This window comes from Oncorhynchus masou, chromosome 3 (genome assembly GCF_036934945.1).
Source record: "Oncorhynchus masou masou isolate Uvic2021 chromosome 3, UVic_Omas_1.1, whole genome shotgun sequence".
Classification (NCBI taxonomy): Eukaryota; Metazoa; Chordata; class Actinopteri; order Salmoniformes; family Salmonidae; genus Oncorhynchus; species Oncorhynchus masou.
Window position 1 is genome coordinate 37,425,245 of NC_088214.1, and position 20,717 is coordinate 37,445,961.

The 20,717-nt window shown below is 42.9% G+C and overlaps 2 protein-coding genes across 4 annotated transcripts; both read right to left on the minus strand.

The window, feature by feature from the left end:
• Nucleotides 1-1,026: 1,026 nt before the first annotated feature.
• On the minus strand, nucleotides 1,027-16,738 carry LOC135515895 (coatomer subunit beta'-like). The gene is made up of 21 exons (XM_064939741.1): nucleotides 16,615-16,738; nucleotides 15,851-15,988; nucleotides 15,650-15,736; nucleotides 15,392-15,518; nucleotides 15,116-15,264; nucleotides 14,835-14,981; nucleotides 14,596-14,695; nucleotides 12,530-12,672; nucleotides 11,126-11,325; nucleotides 10,801-10,911; nucleotides 10,621-10,709; nucleotides 10,324-10,430; nucleotides 9,973-10,116; nucleotides 9,618-9,748; nucleotides 8,452-8,659; nucleotides 7,388-7,498; nucleotides 4,279-4,493; nucleotides 3,801-4,077; nucleotides 3,514-3,597; nucleotides 3,140-3,286; nucleotides 1,027-1,434 (listed from the first exon to the last, which is right to left on the minus strand). The coding sequence occupies exons 1-21, from the start codon at nucleotides 16,615-16,617 to the stop codon at nucleotides 1,318-1,320; spliced, it is 2,835 nt and encodes a 944-aa protein (XP_064795813.1). The 5' UTR covers nucleotides 16,618-16,738; the 3' UTR covers nucleotides 1,027-1,317.
• Nucleotides 16,739-17,511: 773 nt separating this feature from the next.
• LOC135515899 (retinol-binding protein 2-like) lies at nucleotides 17,512-19,660 on the minus strand. Of its 3 annotated transcripts, none has more exons than XM_064939760.1 (5): nucleotides 19,517-19,660; nucleotides 18,857-19,035; nucleotides 18,375-18,476; nucleotides 17,957-18,007; nucleotides 17,512-17,718 (listed from the first exon to the last, which is right to left on the minus strand). In XM_064939760.1, exons 1-4 carry the CDS (start codon nucleotides 19,587-19,589, stop codon nucleotides 17,993-17,995), a joined length of 369 nt encoding a protein of 122 aa, XP_064795832.1. In that variant the 5' UTR covers nucleotides 19,590-19,660; the 3' UTR covers nucleotides 17,512-17,718; nucleotides 17,957-17,992. The 3 variants fall into 3 exon arrangements, with proteins under 3 accessions (XP_064795832.1, XP_064795842.1, XP_064795823.1); XM_064939770.1 differs by lacking the exon at nucleotides 17,957-18,007 and adding an exon at nucleotides 18,220-18,275; XM_064939751.1 differs by lacking the exon at nucleotides 17,957-18,007.
• Between the last annotated feature and the right edge of the window lie 1,057 nt (nucleotides 19,661-20,717).

Below are 20,717 nucleotides of genomic sequence, written 5' to 3' on the forward strand. Positions count from 1 at the left end.
GGAGTGTAGTAATACTCTGACATTTTGGATTGTTGAATCTGTGCAGGATTCAAATAACAGAGTGGGCGTTCTACATAAACATTTTCTGAATGTTCCGCAATGGTTTGGCCTGCTGAACATGACAAGATTAGTTTCACCTTTATTATGCTGCATTCATAAACAAGTTGAAAGTGGTATTTGCCACATACGACTGAAAAATCCACTTGAACACCACTCCAACTCGTAATTACTAGTTGGAAACTATCATCCCGAGCGCCAACTTCTCCCAAATGCTGACCTGACTTCACCTATTAAAGGACCTTGATAACAGAATTTCAGTTTAAATATATCAAAACATTATTTATAAAAAGCAATATATTTTGTTTTCATTTACAATCATGATAGAGGTACTTTTAGTTTATGGTTGACACAGCTTGTTGGCCATTAGCCAATCGGCATTTCTCAACAAGCTCAAAGCACATGAGTGCAACCAACTGGTATTTACGAATTCACAACTGGTAATTACCACTTCCCCACTTTATGATCACAGCATTTTGTTATGTAGCTGCTGGTAAATATCGATTTGGAAATTAACTGCAAAAATGCTAATATTTGTACCATTGACTAGCATTTGTTCGACAAATGCTAAAAAACAAATGGTCAGGTAAACAAAACCAAAACATGGATTGACGTCATTCCTTGCCCATTGGTTTCCTTACCCTGTAAGCAGTCTAATTTTATAATTTGGGTGAAAGATCCCTTTAAGATGTCTTACTGGTATGTCAATAGTTATTTTAGAGTAATTTGATTGAAATAACATTTAAAACCAGCAAATTTTATACGAATGGAAAAATGAATACATACGCTGAAGCTAAAAACGAGTTAACATAATCAAGTCAACTGTGAAGGCAAGATTTTTTGCTGATAACAGAGCACAAACACAGCACCGACACCAAATGCAAAGAATCTAGAGTTTTAGTTTAAAAGCCAGCGTCTAATGATTAAATCCCGTATGGGCCCAAAAATGTCAAAACGACAACACCACTGTTCAAATGTACAGCAATAGCAATTTATTAGGCGTAAATGAACAGTGATTTATCATTGTACACATACAGAGAGTAAATATATAGCTCAATGCACAGATAGTTAGTGAAGGTAAGGCCCTGGATGAAGTGTAAAATCTGCTTAAGAATCAAGAAGTATAATTTGCCTCTTTCCCCTCGCATGGATTTCTCATCTACTCAGTCTTCCAAACACCGTAGGACTAACAAAACACATGTTAAGAACAAATACAAAAGGGGGTTTGGTCTCTTAAATAAATTCATAGCGGGGGGGTTCTCAGTCATCTAAGAAGTCATCTTCCAGGTTAATGTCTGTGGTGTCCAGGTTAATGTCCGTGGTGTCGATGTCATCCAGCTCCAAGTTGTCCAGGTCATTTTCAAGTTCGTCCAGGGCCTGGGGGAAATAACACAGCGTGAAATAACACACCTGGCCCAGTTGAGGATGCCTGGTCATTCTTTAAAAGTAACTTCCTCATCATTTTAGATAAGCATGCTCCGTTCAAAAAATGCAGAACTAAGAACAGATATAGCCCTTGGTTCACTCCAGACCTGACTGCCCTCGACCAGCACTAAAACATCCTGTGGCGGACTGCAATAGCATCGAATAGTCCCCGCGATACGCAACTGTTCAGGGAAGTCAGGAACCAATACACACAGTCAGTCAGGAAAGCAAAGGCCAGCTTCTTCAGGCAGAAATTTGCATCCTGTAGCTCTAACTCCAAAAAGTTCTGGGACACTGAAGTCCATGGAGAACAAGAGCACCTCCTCCCAGCTGCCCACTGCACTGAGGCTCGGTAACACGGTCACCACCGATAAATCCATGATTATCGAAAACTTCAACAAGCATTTCTCAACGGCTGGCCATGCCTTCCTCCTGGCTACTCCAACCTCGGCCAACAGCCCCACCCCCCCCGCAGCTCCTCGCCCAAGCCTCTCCAGGTTCTCCTTTACCCAAATCCAGATAGCAGCTGTTCTGAAAGAGCTGCAAAACCTGGACCCGTACAAATCAGCTGGGCTTGACAATCTGGACCCTCTATTTCTGAAACTATCCCCTGCCATTGTCGCAACCCCTATTACCAGTCTGTTCAACCTCTCTTTCATATCGTCTGAGATCCCCAAGGATTGTAAAGCTGTCGCAGTCATCCCCCTCTTCAAAGGGGGAGACACCCTGGACCCAAACTGTTACAGACCTATATCCATCCTGCCCTGCCTTTCTAAGCTCTTCGAAAGCCAAGTCAACAAACAGGTCACTGACCATCTCGAATCCCACCGTTCCTTCTCCGCTGTGCGATCTGGTTTCTTCCTTCACTCACGCCGCCCACCACTGCGACCTGTATGCTCTTGTTGGCTGGCCCTCGCTACATATTTGTCGCCAGACCCACTGGCTCCAGGTCATCTACAAGTCCATGCTAGGTAAAGCTCCGCCTTATCTCAGTTCACTGGTCACGATGGCAACACCCACCCGTAGCACGCGCTCCAGCAGGTGTATCTCACTGATCATCCCTAAAGCCAACACCTCATTCGGCCGCCTTTCCTTCCAGTTCTCTGCTGCCTGTGACTGGAACGAATTGCAAAAATCGCTGAAGTTGGAGACTTATCTCCCTCACCAACTTCAAACATCTATCTGAGCAGCTAACCGATCGCTGCAGCTGTACATAGTCTATTGGTAAATAGCCCACCCAATTTACCTACCTCATCCCCATACTGTTTATATTTATTTACTTTTCTGCTCTTTTGCACACCAATATCTCTACCTGTACATGACCATCTGTTCATGCCTTTTGCACACAATGTATACAGACTTTTTTTTCTACTGTGTTATTGACTTAATTGTTAATTGTTTACTCCATGTGTAACTGTGTTGTTGTCTGTTCACACTGCTATGCTTTATCTTGGCCAGGTCACAGTTGCAAATGAGAACTTGTTCTCAACTAGCCTACCTGGTTAAATAAAGGTAAAAATAAATAAAAATAACACCGCTAACGGTACTGAATACTGCAACGGGTTACATTCATACATCTCCCATTCTTCCCGCTGGGTACAGTGCATTACTTGTCCAGAGCCTGCCCTACAGTCTTTCTAGGGAGACCGTTGCCTACCTTGTTCATCTGAGGCACTGAAGAACCGGGGCTCGGCTCCTCTTCAGGTGCAGCCTCAGGCTCTTGCTCCGAGGGGATCGCGGGGGGCGTCAACACGGATGCCAGCACTCCAGCAGCCAACGTGGTCTCCTCCCTGCAGTCTTCACCCTGTTGACAGACACACAGGCATGAGCAGGACTCTGTTTCCAGTGTCTCAGCTGTCTCGGGCTTGCCCATCAATCCAGCCAACACGAGGCCATTTCTAGATTTGAAACTCGACTCTTCCAGGCCTATGATGGAACAAACACCTAGTCTGTGTAGATCTAAATAAAAGTCCTTTGATCAAGTTGGCTATTACTTTAACTGTATAGTGAAGGTCTCAGAAGCCGACTTACTGGTACCAGTGTGGCAAGTGAGGGGGGAACTCCTTTGGGCTCGTAGCCCGTGGCATCCTCTAGTATATTACGTTCTTCATTGGGCTGGAGAAAAGAGGCAAGATATGGATAATGTGAGTAAATAAGTAGAAAGACCGCAATGGGAGCGATAGGAATTACTACGTATTCAAGTTGGACTCCTCCTGTGCAGCAAATACACATCCATAGCTAGCTTTCAGTTTAGAGATTTGCAAGCCAGATATTTCCATTTCATTTCTACAGTCCCACATCGAACCCCCACCACTCACTGTGACCAGAGGGTAGTCAGTGGCTGGCCGGGAGTTGCCCAGGCAGGTCTCCCGGAGGAACTGCTCGGCCACAAACGACTCCTTCAGACCGGGGAACAGGTTCTCATACTCGGTGGGGTCGGCCAGCGACTCAGCCGCCTTCTGGTTGACCTTGGCCAGGCTCTCCCTCCACAGCTTGACCACCCTGGACACCTGGCTGGGCAGGTAGGTGCGGGCCAGGAAGGCTGCCTCGGGCAGCCGGTTGGTCCGGATCAGCAGCTCCAGACAGTGGTCCAGTCTGGGGGAAAATAGACAGGAGACTTGAGACAAGTATCAGAGAGAGGTCCAAATCACTGCTACTGATCACATGCTCCTTCAAAGATCAAACATACAGGAGTAGTGTCGTGTAGGATTCCAATACAATGACGTAACGCTACTAAATTTAGGAAAGCTGGATATGACATCGTCGTGTACCCCCTCTACCCTCCCTTGTACTCACTTCCCCTGCAGGAAATAAGTCATGAAGGCCACGTTGTTCTTGCCATCCCGCTCAGCACCCTCGGCCAGCTTGCCCACCATGGCAGCGTTGCCCGAGGCCGTGGCGAGCAGCAGCAGGCCTCCATAGTCCTGGGCATGGTGGAGGCACTCCTGGGCCAGGCTAAACTGGCACTTACTGATGGCCAGCTCTGCCAGCTGCTTCCACTTCTGCTCCGACTGCCACCAGAGAAAAAGGAAACGGTTCTAATGATATGTGTGTGTGTGTGTGTTGTCGGTTAGACTAATATTGTATGGAGTTGGGTCCAAGCTAAAACAATCATACAGTTCAGCACTGTTTAGTGCAGAAGGACGGTTAATACATTTAACGATATGATTGAGTACACAATCGACTCAGATCTAAATCAGATGTTGACTTAAAAGATTTAAAACCGAGCAGATACTACTATTCAGTATTGAATAACTCATTCGTGAACGACTGACGGCGCTATGCACGTAATACACAATCGGTTGGCAACTTTGGGCAAATCTAAAAGAGGGGTGTGTTTTTCCCCCAGAAATAACTGGTGTGCTGCTTCCAGTGTGAAGGAAATCTCAAGATATTGCTCACCTGATATAGAACTAGGGCTGTGATAGTCAAAACGCTGTCAGTCGGTGATTGTCAAGCAAATAACTGCCGGTCTCACGGCAATTGACCCGTTAATTAACACATTTAGCATCTCCTGGCTTCCTACGAGCCACTGATGCAGACCTTTGAAACGTCGACATTTTTAGAAAGTCTAAATCCATGTAATATAGCCTACACCTTCACAATAAATCTTATTTTAAACAGGGCTAAAGAAACATGGTAGGAAAAAATGTAGTCTATTTCAGAAGAACAGAATCGCATACTCAGATGTTCTCATGTTAGGTCCTGATCTGGTTATGCCATATGGCGGTGGGCTACACTAGTTCACTTAGCAGACAACATTTCCCTTAGAATTCCGTGGCATTATTTTATAGCATGAATACAATTGAGCAAAGCTGAATAAAATAGTAAGGGATATTTTCTCCAGACGATGGAGTGCACACATGCCGCTATTCTATGTTGAGCGGTTAAATAAGTCCTCCTATATGCTTCATTGAGAGTTATTAATGTAACTTTAGTTGTTCTACAAACGTTGGGCTCTGTTCTGATTTTTAATGCATTGTGAGGTTGCATGATGCAACTCTAATAATGATTTAGGAAAAAAGTCACTTGAAAAGGCACAATGCCTTAACTTTCCCAGGGAATCCCCTTTGTGTGGCCGTAATGCACTCGTCTTCTGCAGCCAAATATGGGCTAAATATAATAACTATAACAACCCAAAAGAATGTAATGCTTTTATTATAAAAAGGTGCATTTTTATGGTGAAAATGATCTTCCCCAAACTTGATACTCACACACTGCTTATGGATGCCAGTTAGGCTCTACACCTTATACAGCGGATTAATGTGCTTCATTTTAAGACGTTATTTGGCTACTTTAGTTATGATACAAACCTTATCAAAACACATAGGCCTATGGGCTAGGCTACATGAGGTGTGCGACTATGATTAAAATACGTTTATTTATTTTATTTTTTTCAAAGGCATTGTTTTTTATGCTGGGCATCATTCACAAGTGATAATGTATAATTCACAAGTGGTAGGATAATATTGTCACCCATCAGACTATTCTTGATTTAATTCTTGTCTTTACATATATACTAAATAATGTGTGTGAAATTTGTTTGGATTTAGAATGGACCATTATCATGCACCTGTCTCAAAACGGGCAGGGGGAAAATTACATGTCATCTATGCACTTAAAGCGAATGGAGGACACTTTTCCCGTGGTTCATTTTCATGCCAGCCAGGTAGGCTATACTCCTGCTGTAAAGAGAAGCAATGTGCTTAATATTAGGAATGTTGAGAAATAAATACAGTAGGCCTAGCCTATAGAAAGCGGACAATTTTAAGAGGCCATCACTCTGTTTTCTCACAATTGCATAACCTATAGAACATGAGCTCTCTCGAAGTGTTTGATTAGATTTTCCATCACATTGGCACTGACGTCAGAGTGATTAGAGGGACAATAGAGTGCTAAGTACCAGGCAGTTATCAAGTTTGGTTTTCTACTAATGACCAGCAGCAGCAGAGCTTCACGTGGAATTTGACTGCCTTCGTGAATCGTACCGCCGGTAATACAGTCTCCTCAACAGCCCTATATAGATTACCTCATGGTAAGCTGCAGACCTTTATCGACCAAGAGAGTTCTCATCCATAATCATCACAGCTGTCTACATCCCTCCACTGGTGTAGATGAAGGAGACAGGTTGAGTGTGTGCCATTCAGAGGGAGAATGGGCAAGACAAAAGATTGAAGTGCTTTTGAACGGGGCATGGTAGTAGGTGCCGGGCGCACCAGTTTGTGTCAAGAACTGCAACGCTGCTGGGTTTTTCACGCTTAACAGCTTCCCGTGTGTATCAAGAATGGTCCACCACCCAAAAGACATTCAGCCAAGTTGACACAACTGAAGCATTGGAGTCAACAAGGGCCAGCATCCCTGTGGAACACTTTCAACATCTTGTAGAGTCCATGCCCTGACAAATTGAGGCTGTTCTGGAGGAGATTTTGTACTTGAAGTGTATACAAACCATATACACACAACCACTCATTTGCTGCTGCTACTCTGTTCTTTATTTTACTCTTATTATAATCTACCTCAAATACCTCGTCCCTCTCCACATTGACCTGGTGCTCCCCGTATGTATATAGCTCCACATTGACCTGGTGCTCCCCGTATGTATATAGCTCCACATTGACCTGGTGCTCCCCGTATGTATATAGCTCCACATTGACCTGGTGCTCCCTGTATGTAGCTCCACATTGACCTGGTACTCCCTGTATATAGCTCCATTCTTGGTTATTTTATTCCTTGTGTTATTTTATTTGTACTTTTTACTCTGCATCATTGGGAAGCAAAATACCAGCATTTCTACAGCAGTTGTATTTGTTGCATGTGACAAATAAAATTTGATTGACAGTCTTTGAACTCTCTTGTAGTGTGTGTGAAGTGGTCTCGCAAAAGTCTAGTGTACTGAAGATCTCACCTCTGCCTCCACAGCCAGCTGATAGGCGATCTTCAACTCCCCAAGCTGCAGGGCCAGCTCAAACCTGTGCTCCGAGTCTGACGACACAGCCAGAGCCTGCTGCTTGAAGCCCTGGACGACCAAAAATAACATGTCAGTAAACATAACATTTCACACAAACACAGTCAGTTCTCACAACAGTAAAACAGCAGCCACACAAAATGCAGCTTGACCCGTGTTGAAGATGAAGAGCTCAGAATTATATATCGTCAAAAATAATATCCCGATATGTAACTGTATAAATGTTTCTCCCAATTACTAATCATTGCCACTATATCCAAAAAGTCCAATTTCGTAACCCAATACATCCCATAATAAGCACCGAGCTCTTGACATAGCAGTGCAGGTTTATCGTAACAACATGTGAGGATTTTACATTGTATGGTAGTCTTCAAAGTTGTTTCAGTGGATCGCAAAAAAAGCTCAAATTTGCATAACAAGCTGAACCAAATGTAAGAGGCTTTGAGAATAAAAAGCCTGGTATACAGTCAGTGCTTCAGGGATACGCTTGTTTATGTAAGGAACCTTCTAAAAAGACCAGGAATTTCAGATTAATATGAGAAACATACTAAAATATATATTTTTAAATACTACGTCTCAAAATCGATATCCATCTTAACTCTTTTGTTTTATGTCCTGCAGATTTGAGAAGAAAGATGACGAGTTCAACGGGAAAGTGAGCCTTGCACAGAATCCAGTCTAGCTGACGCAATGTAATTTTCCTGATTTCATTACCCCCCCTCTGGCCTCCATCAATTTAGTCACCCTAATTCTGGCCATCCTTCAAGAATAAAAACTCTACTTTTGAGACATGAGGTTTGGACCATAGGTTTTCTTAAGAGGGTTATATACACAATTAACATCATTTTACCCTTTGGTCAAAAGATGCATTTTGAATTGGACACCCTTTAACATTCCATAGTCTAGCTAGAATCTACTCACTCCCCCCAGCGCCCCCATAGAGTTAAAGTACCCCATTCTACACACCTCATTTCCTTCATTAACAGGAAGTTCCTGGTTCTGACCTGTTTCTCCAGGAAGTGGGCCACACGGGTCCTCTGTTCCTTGGGGATGGTGGGCAACACTTTGTCGGCCATGCCAAAGTCCCTGCGCATCACAGCTGTCTGGTACTCCAGCACAGACACCAGCAGGGAGTAGCTGACGATGTTCAGCTCTTTGTCGCCCAGGTACAGGCGGTCGTCCTTGGGGATGTAGCCCAACAGGTACATGGTTCTACAGATGGAGTAGATCGATAACGTGTTATTGGAATTAAAAAGGAAAACACACTTTGAGATGGAGTTTTAGGGATGGTTTCCCAGACACATATGAAGCCTAGTTCTAAACTAAAAAGGCATGCTCAATGGAGGAAGATCTTTTTAGTAGGAAGATTTTAAAAATGGGAAGATCTTTTTGGTATGGTACTAGGCTTAATCTTTGTCTGGAAAACTACCTCGAAATGTATTTTTTTTTAAAGTAAATTAGGCTGTATGTAGGGGGGGGTACCCCCCATTTTAATTTGTTGAATATTCTTGTTGTAGGATAAATGCAATGTCAATGTCGCCGAAGCACGTTGCTAGACAGAAGCGCGGTGGACCTGCTTATGAAGTACATATATAGAGGCTTCAAGAAGCCCTCTGACAATAGCAGTGCCATTCTCCTACAGGGGCACGAAAAGGTGTGAAAGCTCTCTGAACATGTGATCTTTAAACTCTAAGCCACCTAATACAGGGATGGGCAACTGGTGGCACCCTCTTGGAAGGCCCTCTGAACTTGAATTTTTATATAACGGGTGGGCTTTCAAAACACAAAATGTCTTGACGGACTCAAATGTTGCCCTATAGAGGACACTCGTGGGGATTTTTGGCTTAACATTAAGATATTGGCTGACTTCAAACAGCTAGTCTAATCCTTCTCCAAAAAGCAACGTTTGAATATTGAGATTATGGTTTCTGGTTTTACATCCCCAACATTGGTGCTTTACACCCCAAAAAAAACAGGGTCGGACCCAAAGCAACAGTAGTATTGAGCTTCACTTACTCCAGCCTATTAATCCTGGGTAGTATTCACTAGGAACCAAATGAAACAAATGGGCCAAAACGGGTAGGACCTACCCAAACACTTGTTTTCTTTTTCAGTTGCAAAATAATGCTACGCTGTGCACTAATAAATATACAATCCTGGTACGCAGTACCTGTCCAGGTGAGCGATGGTGACAATCTCTCCCCCCACAAAGTAGTTGAGTCTGTTGACAGAGCTGGTGTAGATGAAGCAGTCTCCCACCCACAGACCTGTCTTCACCACTTCCTGGATCTCCCCCTGGACCTGGAGGATCAAGACACAAAATGGCAGATTGGGGGTAGAGGGCAGATGGTGAGTGTTCACTGGTGCCCTGTTGTCTAGGGCCCTCTACTGGATGGCTATAGGCATTGTGCTTTGTCTTCAGTCGAAACCATAAGCCTCTCTTGTAGAGTTGCAGAGTCTACCTGCTAGGTCAGTACAGGTACAAGGTAATATCGAGTATTAGCCTGTTACACACACACACACACCTCAAAGGCGTCTTCGATGCCATCCTCTGTCACTCCCTCGTTGTTCTCTTGGGAGGCGGCTACTTTCTCGGACAGGTAGCGCAGGATGAAGAAGGACTCCTCTGTGGCTATACACACCAACTCCCCTGAGTCTGACCAGAAGATCTACAAACCCGAGAGAGAGGAAGTGTTATCTCATGCTTCACTTACAGTCCTGATTTCATGACGATAATGCAAATAGTGTCATTCTACCAATACGGTACTGTGTGGAAAAACAAACACTGACCAAAACAAACATTTGTACATGCTAGGGCATTCTCGCACCCATCTATATTCTGATCAAGATGCCCTTTCCTCGACAGCAGTACTCACATGTTTGGGCTGGATCTCAATGCGGCGGACCAGCTCTGTGTTCTCCCAGTCATAGAAGGCCAGTCCGTTCACTGACCTGACGCCCAGCAAGAAGCCTCCATAGATACCTGCACACACACACAGATAGTCCCTCAGTTAAGCTATCTGGACATGTCGAATAACATTTTTTTGTTTTCTGTTGCAAAACATTTGAAAACATTTTCTGTTGCCTGCCAGGTTCCATTAACACTGCCATCATCTTTTTATGCAGTATCTTTTCACACTACAAACTACCTGCAACTGATCTCTTCCACTTACCTTCAGCCCCAAAGTCTGGCTTGAAAGACTTCTTCTCTTTGAAGTTCTTGAAGATTTTGACCACACTGTTGCTTTCTCTGATGGCATACCTGCGACAAGGCAGATTAACGCACATTAACCACTGACAGACAGTAACCATCCATAACAAAGAATGTGTGTGTGTGTGTGTATTGGACTCACTCAGAGGAGTCATGTGCCCAGACAAACTCCTGGGCTGAGCCGAAGCTCTTGTTCCTCAGTGCCATGGCAGTGTAGATGATGTACTCTCCGTCTCCACACACCACAACAAACCTGACAACACAAACAAAAACACATTTGGATTAAAGAGAGGCTCCATAAAATAATCCAGATTTTCAACAGATGAAGTGTTCGGATATATATGAATATCTATTTCTCCAAACATTTGAAAACAACTTACTTGCCTTTAAAATGTGTGGCACACAAACATGTAGTTGTTTTGCAAGGCGTTTAATTAGGTTCACCGAATAGCTGACGTCGGACTGACCTTCCGTTGGGGTTGTGCTGAATGGTCTGGGGGTAGATCTCACAGCTGCCCATGTCTTTGACGGCCAGCGCCAGCCTCTCTCCGTCCTTGATCTCCGTGTCGCCCATGGCCTTCAGGTTGGCCTGCTGCACCTCTGAGTGCTTGGCCCAGATGATCTTCCCATTGGTGTCCATGGACATGGCTGGCTCCTCACGCCCCAGCTACAGCACGCAGGAGAGGTGGAGGAGAGGATGGACCGAGTAAAGTATCGTGGCTTTCAGAGATGTCACCAAGTAGTTGTTTCAACATAGAAGGGTACTTTGAAAAAGGGAATGTGCGCAATGTGTACAAACTGAAATTCTATCAAACTCTGTATTGTGAAATAGCTGTGGGTTCTTCAGTTTTGAATCTTATGCACAAATACACTATATATAAACAAAAGTATGTGGATGCCCCTTCAAATTAGTGGATTCGTTGCTGACAGGTGTATAAAATTAAGCACACAGCCATGCAATCTCCATAGAGAAAACATTGGCAGTAGAATGGCTCGTACTGAGGAGCTCAGTGACTTTCAATGTGGCACCGTCATAGGATGCCAACAAGTCAGTTTTTCACATTTCTGCCCTGCTAGAGCTGCCCCGGTCAACTGGAAGTGCTGTTATTGTGAATTGGAAATGTCTAGGAGCAACAGTGACTCAGCCGCGAAGTGATAGGCCACACAAGCTCACAGAACGGAACCACCGAGTGCAGAAGCGTGTAGTACGTACAAATCGTCTCGGTTGCGACACTCAATACCTACTTCCAAACTGCCTCTGGAAACAACGTCAGCACAAGACCCATTTGTCGGGAGCTTCATGAAATGGGTTTCCATGGTCGAGCAGCCTAAGACCACCATGCGGAATGCCAAGCGTCGGCTGGAGTGGTGTAATGCTTGCAGCCATTTGACTCAGTGGAAACGATGAATCACGCTTCACCATCTGGCAGTCCGAAGGACGAAGCTGGGTTTGACGGATGCCAAGAGAACACGACATGTCCGAATGCATAGTGCAAACTGTAAAGTTTGGTGGAGGAGGGATAATGGTCTGGGGTTGATTTTCATGGTTCTAACTAAGCCCCTTAGTTCCTAGCGAAGGGAAATCTTAACACTACAGCATACAATGACATTCTAGACAATTCTGTGCTTCAAACTTTGTGGCAACAGTTTGGGGATGGCCCTTTCCCGATTCAGCATGACAATGTCCTGATCTGTTCTCAACCCCTTCGAACACCTTTGGGATGAATTGGAACGCCGACTGCTAGTGAAGGCTGTTATAGCAGCGGGGGGGAGGGCAACTCCATATTAATGCCCATGATTTTGGAATGAGATGTTCGACTAGCAGGTCCACATACTTTTGGTCATGTAGTGTATATGGCCATATTCCACACCTTGATGATGATGCTGCCTTCGTCATAACCCAGGGCCACGTTGTTGGAGCCTCGCAGGCCACACACACACCACACCCGCTCCATGCCGTAGTTCAGCGTGCTCTCCAGACGGTACGTACTCGAGTGCCAGATGCGCACAGTGCCTATGGAACCAGAGAAACGATTGGTTTCTTTCAGAACTGTGATTGTGTGCTTTTTATATGTAAAAACATGCGTACATTGTATAGAGTAGAGTTAATACTAGAGGTCGACCGATTAATCGGAATGGCCGATTAATTAGGGCCGATTTCAAGTTTTCATAACAATCGGAAATCAGTATTTTTGGACACCGATTTGGCCGATTTTTAAATATTTTTTAACATCTTTATTTAATCTTTACTTAACCCACCGCTCCTATTGCCTAGTTAACTGCCTCGTTCAGGGGCAGAACGACAGATTTTTACCTTGTCAGCTCGGGGGATTCAATCTTGCAACCTTACAGTTAACTAGTCCAACGCTCTAACCACCTGATTACATTGCACTCCACAAGCAGCCTGCCTGTTACGCGAATGCAGTAAGCCAAGGTAAGTTGCCAGCTAGCACGTAAACTTATCTTATGAAAAAAAAAAATCAATCATAATCACTAGTTAACTACACATGGTTGATGATATTACTAGATTATCTAGCGTGTCCTGCGTTGCATATAATCGATGTGGTGCGTATCGTTGCTCCAATGTGTACCTAACCATAAACATCAATGCCTTTCTTAAAATCAATACACAGAAGTATATATTTTTAAACCTGCATATTTAGCTAAAAGAAATCCAGGTTAGCAGGCAATATTAAACAGCTGAAATTGTGTCACTTCTCTTGCGTTCATTGCACGCAGAATCTGTGTATATGCAACAGTTTGGGCAGCCTAATTTGCCAGAATTTTACATAATTATGACATAACATTGAAGGTTGTGCAATGTAACAGGAATATTTAGACTTATGGATGCCACCCATTAGATAAATATGGAACGGATCCGTATTTCACTGAAAGAATAAACGTCTTGTTTTCGAGATGATAGTTTCCGGATTCGGCCATATTTATGACCTAAGGCTCATATTTCTGTGTGTTATCATGTTATAACTAAGGCTATGATTTGATAGAGCAGTCTGACTGAATGGTGGTAGGCAGCAGCAGGCTAGTAAGCATTCATTCAAACAGCACTTTCGTGCGTTTGCCAGCAGCTGTTTATGACTTCAAGCCTATCAACCCCCGAGATTAGGTTGGTGTAACCGATGTAAAATGGCTAGCTAGTTAGCGGGGTGCATGCTAATAGCGTTTCAAACGTCACTTGCTCTGAGACTTGGAGTGGTTGTTCCCCTTGCTCTGCATGGGTAACGCTGCTTCAAGGGTGGCTGTTGTCGTTGTGTTCCTGGTTCGAGCGAGGAGAGGGACGGAAGCTATACTGTTACACTGGAAATACTAAAGTGCCTATAAGAACATCCAATAGTCAAAGGTTAATGAAATACATTTACATTTACATTTAAGTCATTTAGCAGACGCTCTTATCCAGAGCGACTTACAAATACAAAGGGTTTAGAGAGAAATAGTCCTATTCCTATAATAACTACAACCTCAAACTTCTTACCTGGGAATATTGAAGACTCATGTTAAAAGGAACCACCGGCTTTCATATGTTCTCATGTTCTGAGCAAGGAACTTAAACGTTAGCTTTCTTACATGGCAAATATTGCACTTTTACTTCTCCAACACTTTGTTTTTGCATTATTTAAACCAAATTTAACATGTTTCATTATTTGAGGCTAAATTGATTTTATTGATGTGTTATATTAAGTTAAAATAACTGTTCATTCAGTATTGTTGTAATTGTCATTATTACAAATAAAGAACTTTTAAAACGGCCAATTGATCGGTATCTGCTTTTTTTTGGTCCTGCAATAATCGGTATCGGTAGACCTCTAGTTAAATACATAGCCGTTCGTCTGCTCACCACAAACAGAACAAGCATCTACAAAGGATCAGAATCGAATAAGAGTGTATAAGGTATATGATATATAGAGTGTATAAGGTCTACCGTCTTCTGAGCCTGTGATGATTATGGGCAGCTCTGGATGAAAGCTGACACACGACACATTCTGGGCGTGTCCCTCCAGGGTCTGCACACACGTCTTGTTCTGAAGATACACAGGACAGGAGTGTGAGACATTTGCCTGGACCAATACAGTATCATCAAAGACCAGAAAACCCATCTGCTGAACAGGTTACCAGCTTTCTCAGGCTAAAAGTGTTTGTTTCATTCCTCAGCCATCTTACCTGGTAGTCCCAGATCTTGACCAGGCGGTCATCAGCTCCTGATATAAGGTAGGGCTTGTCCCCTCCACTGTAGTAGTCAATGCAGTTGACACCTTTCTCATGGCCCTCAAGGGTGAAGTTAGGAGCAGAGGAGCCTAGCTGCCAAACCTGGGAATGGGCAGAGGATGAGTTAGTCAAATAAATACACTCACACTATTCACAAACATCTACACTAAGTTATTGTAAGCACACACATGACTTGTGTGGTAAAGTCAACACACACACACAGTGTCTGGTTTTACCTTGATGGTTCTGTCCAGAGAAGCGCTGGCAAATTGGTTGTTGTCTTTAGGGTTGATGACGATCTGCATGACGTAGTGGGTGTGGCCCTCGAACACCTGGCTGCAAGACCACTTCTTCTCCCAGTCCCACAGCTTAATCAGCATGTCGTCTGGACACATACACGCGATGGAACAATTAGTTAATATAATACTTGTGTGATAGATAATCAGTTTATGTATTTGACCCATATATATAAAATTATGCAAGTCATAAAAGACAAGTTACTGATTGTGTACCACTGCTTGTGAGGATGTAGGGCTGGGTGGGATGCACGGCAATACAACGGATGTAGTCAGAGTGGGCCTCAAACATGTGAACCCTCTCCAGGGTGTTGTAGTTGAACACACGGATCTGCATGTCATCCTACAGAGAGAAGGGAGGAAAGACATATTATGACCCTGCAAATACAGTAAGCGTGTAGTCTCCATGGGAAGATAAACCATCAAAAGTTCTCATTAGCTAGATGCTTGTCCTGAATTTAAAGCATCACTCACGGCTCCTGTTATGACCCAGTTCTTCCTTGCTACAAACTTCGATGCTCTCACTGGAAGGTCACACACTTCAAAGGTCTTCACCAAGGTCTGAAAAGGATATATTTACAAATTGTACATTCTCATTCATTGCATACAAGTTTAGCTTAGAACTGTTTATCTCCATTGTGCAAATATTCAACATCAAACTGTGTGTGTGTGTACCTGTGTTTCATGGTTCCAGACGCAGACACTACCATTGTACAGGCTGGCCAGCATCCATGGCTCGGTCGGGTGGAGGTCCACACTCTTCACCCGGTCTGACCGGGCTGTCAGCTTCCGCTTGATGTCCAGCCTGAGAGGCTTTGAGACAGATGTCAAGTCAATCCAAATAAACAGACAGGGCAGTGCACAACGTACTCATCTGATTGCAGAGAGCTAGCTAGCTTGCCAGCTAACGTTTGCTAAAAGTGATAACGTTAGCTTATAAAACACGACCAATTAATAATCCTTCATGACCACATCCAAAAAACCGTCAAAACTGACAGCATAATATCTATCAAGGTACCGTACCATCTAAATAAAACGATTTTACATGCAAAACGTAGAAATAACTAGTTAGCTAACTGCTCACGCTTGTGAGAAAAGATGTGACATGGAGCTAGTTAGCAAAGAAGACGAGCATCCTTGCCACGGATAGACGTAGCTAACACAACTAACGTTAGCTAGTTAGCATTATCCTTGCTAAAATGATCTAGCGAGCTGACGAGTGCTTAGCTTTTATCATCCCAATAAATAATAATGAATCGGACTAGCTAGGTCGGTAAATGGTAAGATACCTAATGTTAGTTAGCTACAGAGGACTAGCTTGTTTTCTAGTTAGCTAACATGGCTGGCCTATCACAATCGACACCGGCTTTACTGAAATAAACTGGTTACATGCAATTCAGACTACACATTTTTCAACAACGAATGTACACTTGTCTCACCATGTTTTATCAGTGGGTTGTCTCTTTTTATGTGAATGAATTATGAATAGTTCCAGTCGGTGTTGCGTTTTCTGTGGACGGACAGTCGAGTGACGTGGAACTTCCTGAAACGGCGTGCGATGGGAAACGATGACGTACCATTTTGGAGGTTCATTTTGGGTCATTTTGGAGCGTGGCACTTTTCTCCAATTTTTCCATGGTGTCCTGAGCTGCACTGCTGTCTGCAGTTTAGCTGTAACTTTTTCAAGGTATTATTTCAAACATAGCATATACTGTACAAATTGTGCATATTAAGAACTGCAGTTTACAAGCATGTTCAGACAGTGTATTTTCAGGGCAAAATGAATCACTATGATGGCCCAAATTGTTAATTAATCTTTGTAAAAACTGGTGTAGTCCAGGGCCTACTCCCTACCGGTTTATGTTCCTATATGGTTTGGGAGGCGTCTCTGTGTATCATCACCTAATGGCCATAGGCGGATTGTCATTGATGAGGTAGTCGTTTCTTAAAGTTATTTTAGGCCAGCTGGGACCAGCAAACTATGGTCCCTCTTGTGTCAGGGACCAGCAAGTTATGGTTTTCCAGACACTCACATTAAAATAGCACTGTAAAACTGACTCCATTAGTGTAAGTTAACTATCTCAGCGACAGGAACGCCACATCACACGGACTGGCGCCGGTCAATGAACCAGGGTTGAGAAACACTGGGCTATACAACTGAGTGGCTAAACAATGATCAGCCGGAGGAAAATTGAGCAATACCGTGGGTTCCCATGGTCAACGTTGAGAAGTCATAGGCTATATGACTATTTCATTCATTGTATGAAAAGACTAACAACGTATTAGTTATGGAAGATTTGCCCAACAAAAATAAAATATAGTACCAATAGGCTTAGAAGAGTGAACAATATACAATGCTTTATTCAGGTTTGCTTGTGAGTTTGAAACCGTTATGACAAGTTTAAATGGTAACAGCAGGAGTTTACTATATTGACACAAGGTATGAAAAAGTGGATGAATCCAGCAACTGATATCCAGATATTGTCTTTCTATTCTTTTCTCTTGAACACCTGCCTGCAGACTTTGTCCTCACACGCCAATTCCTGTGAATTCAGAGAGAACAAATCTGAAGTCAGATCTCAGTCTGAGGTCAGATTAGGAGCTTGGGGTGCCATATTCCTCGCCTTATCTCATTCCCTTTGAAGAAACAGGTTAGTCCTGGTCGATCAGTGCAAATTAAGGAAAGGACCATTGATATGCTACCAGAGATGATAGAGAAAGTGAGACATTTCATAGGCTCCTTTTTTCTGGTTGGTAACATGGAGAATGAACTAAGTAGACCTGCTATCACATTGGTGCATATGGAGGAGCCACCCCTTAAGTAGACTGGAACTGTAAACAAAAAAAAACAAAAAGAGTTTCTTGTTAAAAGGCCTTTTTGGGTCAATTTTATAATCCACCGTCTTTGATGCTACCTATGAATGGCAATCTCCTGTCTGTAAAATAAGTTTCACATTTATATTCTGCAGGTGGCGATATCTCTATGAAGAAAATAACATTGAGATACAGTAGAAGTATAGGACTGTCTGATGTGCAGCACTAACATGTTTTCTGTCTTGCAAAGTGAAGACTCATTTCAGGCCCACATTCATATTTCTACCTGCAATGATAAGAATGGAGATACTTCACTGCTATTTCTTTATTACGACACTATAACGTATCACCAACATGATCAATTAAGTAAATAATGTTAACCCACCAGGTACAGTTTGTCTCCTTCAATCCAGTGCTTCCACCCACGGTTGTCCTTTTCCCCCTTCTGGATACACACTAGTTTGTCCCCCTCCCACACCACAAGAGCCTGTTAAGGTACAGTCAAAATTGATATGAATTGACAATGTATGGCTATAAAGAAAACCACATTTGTGACACAAAAGTGAAAATGCTATTATCCAAGATCTAAGGACAGAAAAAAAGAAGCAAACGGTAAAGTAGAAAAATATCAAACGGAGGAGGTAGATGAGGAAGAGATGGACCGATCTGTTCAAATAGTTTAAAGCTACATCCTTCTTTTCTTCCTTATTTGAAGTAATCGTTCATGTGACTGGACTTTTTATTGTAATAAATCATTGCTTACACCTAGCTAATCACGTGCGATCAGTAGTGATTACATGTACATCCCAAAAAGAGAGCAAGAAGGAGGCTTTGTAACAGTATTCGAACACAGCCCACGTGTCCAACCTTGACCACCCTGTTGTCCAGTCCTTTGGTGTACTCCACAAACTCCACCCCCACAGTGAACATCAGCTCATAGTTCCTGAAGGTGCTCAGCGTCTTGACTTCAAACTTGTCTCCATCCTGGATGATCACTTTGGTCTGGGCCAGCTGCACTGCGATTTTGCGTGTGGCAAAGTCTATGTCTGTGGTAAAAAAAAAAGAAGTAAAATATGTAAAAGCTTTAAAAAAGTTGTACGGATCAAATCACACGTAACATTTGAGTAATAGAGATGTAACTGGAAATAATACCCATGTTTATAACATCAAAGCTGTCTAAAAGGACAATAGCAATACTTGAGTTGAACCTTTTAGCTCTATGCAACATATACAATCAAAGCAGAATACCGGCATGCAATGTTGCACCGCTATACAGGTTACATATTGCACCTCAGAATATGGTGGTCCCCTTGTGAATCTCTCAGTTAACACTGCTGAAAAGTACTATCTAAATTTAATGTACAATAGACCTGCACATTATACAGTTACAATATATTGGCAGTGGTAGTGCACACTGCACAGGCACTTGTACATCCCCTTTTTTTGTCATCCTTCTCTACAGATGGATGGAAAAATATGATATATTCCATTGTGGTAATCCATAGAGATAATGAAGAAAGATCTTACTCAGTGCTTTCATGTAATCCTCAAAGTTCTCACTGCTCTCCAACTCCCATTTGCCATTGAAGTCTACAGGCATGTTGGTTCTGTGGGCTGGTGAACTTTGGGCTGAATCAGAATGGGAAGGTACACGGTGTCCCAGCCTCTTTATATAACAGCCAAGGCAGAGGGCAGAGTACTATTGATAAAGTAGTTGAGTGCTATTGCTGTAGGGGGGACAGGAGGGGTGATGGGATGGGAAGAGCGGTCATAGAAGAGGCCTATCGGGAGATACAGTAAGTAGTGCCAATTCACACACACACACACACACACACACACACACACACACACACACACACACACACACACACACACACACACACACACACACACACACAGAGAGCGAGATAGACCGGCAGACAGATAGGCAGAATGAGACTGCACAGTTTAAAGTTAGATTATTCTTTTTGGTGTCGTGTATATATTCTACTCAAAAGACTATTTCACTTTGAGCTTGCTGGTTGAGTAAGTTCAAAATGTGCAAATCCAGTATCTGCTAATAGAAAACAGAAGGGGGGCATACTTGTGAACATTAGCAAGCATTTAATGTTAAACAGGTTCTCATGCACAAAATACATATCAGCCAATTAAAATGTTCGATATACTTGCACATACTGTAAATTGTAGCTGATCCCATCAGATGAAGTGATTACATATTGGCACATCTTTTTCAGCCAATTAAAATTGTAGATGTAGTCCTAATTAACATACCTGTCACACTGCACTCTCTGATCATCAAAGCAACTAGGCCAGGGATCATCAACGAGATTCAGCCACAGGTCGATTTTTTCCTGAGAGGATAGTAAGGGGGGCCAGAACATAATTACAAAAAAATTGTACACTGAAAATGAACAGCAAGAAGCCCAAACAGATATGTATGACTAAAACATAATTTCAAACCTTACTTACATTTATATATGATCACATATCTCTTTATTATGTGTGGGAATACTTTGGAACAGATTTTAAAACTCACTTGGAGCTGATATGCTGGTGCTTTTACAGTCTTTGTCCAACCATAGAATTAAAAAAAAAAAAAAATGTGCTCAGAAAACTTCGGACGCGGATCACCAGTTGGGAAGCCCTGAACTATGTTATCACGTGTATTTGACTGACCGGTCAATGTAGGCCGACGTTTTATATAGATTTTTATAATCATTCGTCACAT

Coding starts and splice junctions, on each gene's coding strand:
- LOC135515899 (XM_064939751.1), bottom strand. CDS start 19,589: ATGCCTGTAGACTTCAATGGCAAATGGGAGTTGGAGAGCAGTGAGAAC. Junction 18,477..18,856: donor TGGACAACAGGGTGGTCAAG/GTTGGACACGTG, acceptor GTACCTTAACAG/GCTCTTGTGGTGTGGGAGGG. Junction 17,719..18,374: donor AAGGAGACAAACTGTACCTG/GTGGGTTAACAT, acceptor CTGAATTCACAG/GAATTGGCGTGTGAGGACAA.
- LOC135515895 (XM_064939741.1), bottom strand. Junction 12,673..14,595: donor CATCACAGGCTCAGAAGACG/GTAGACCTTATA, acceptor CTGGTTCCATAG/GCACTGTGCGCATCTGGCAC. Junction 10,117..10,323: donor TTGAGATCCAGCCCAAACAT/GTGAGTACTGCT, acceptor TCGGGTTTGTAG/ATCTTCTGGTCAGACTCAGG.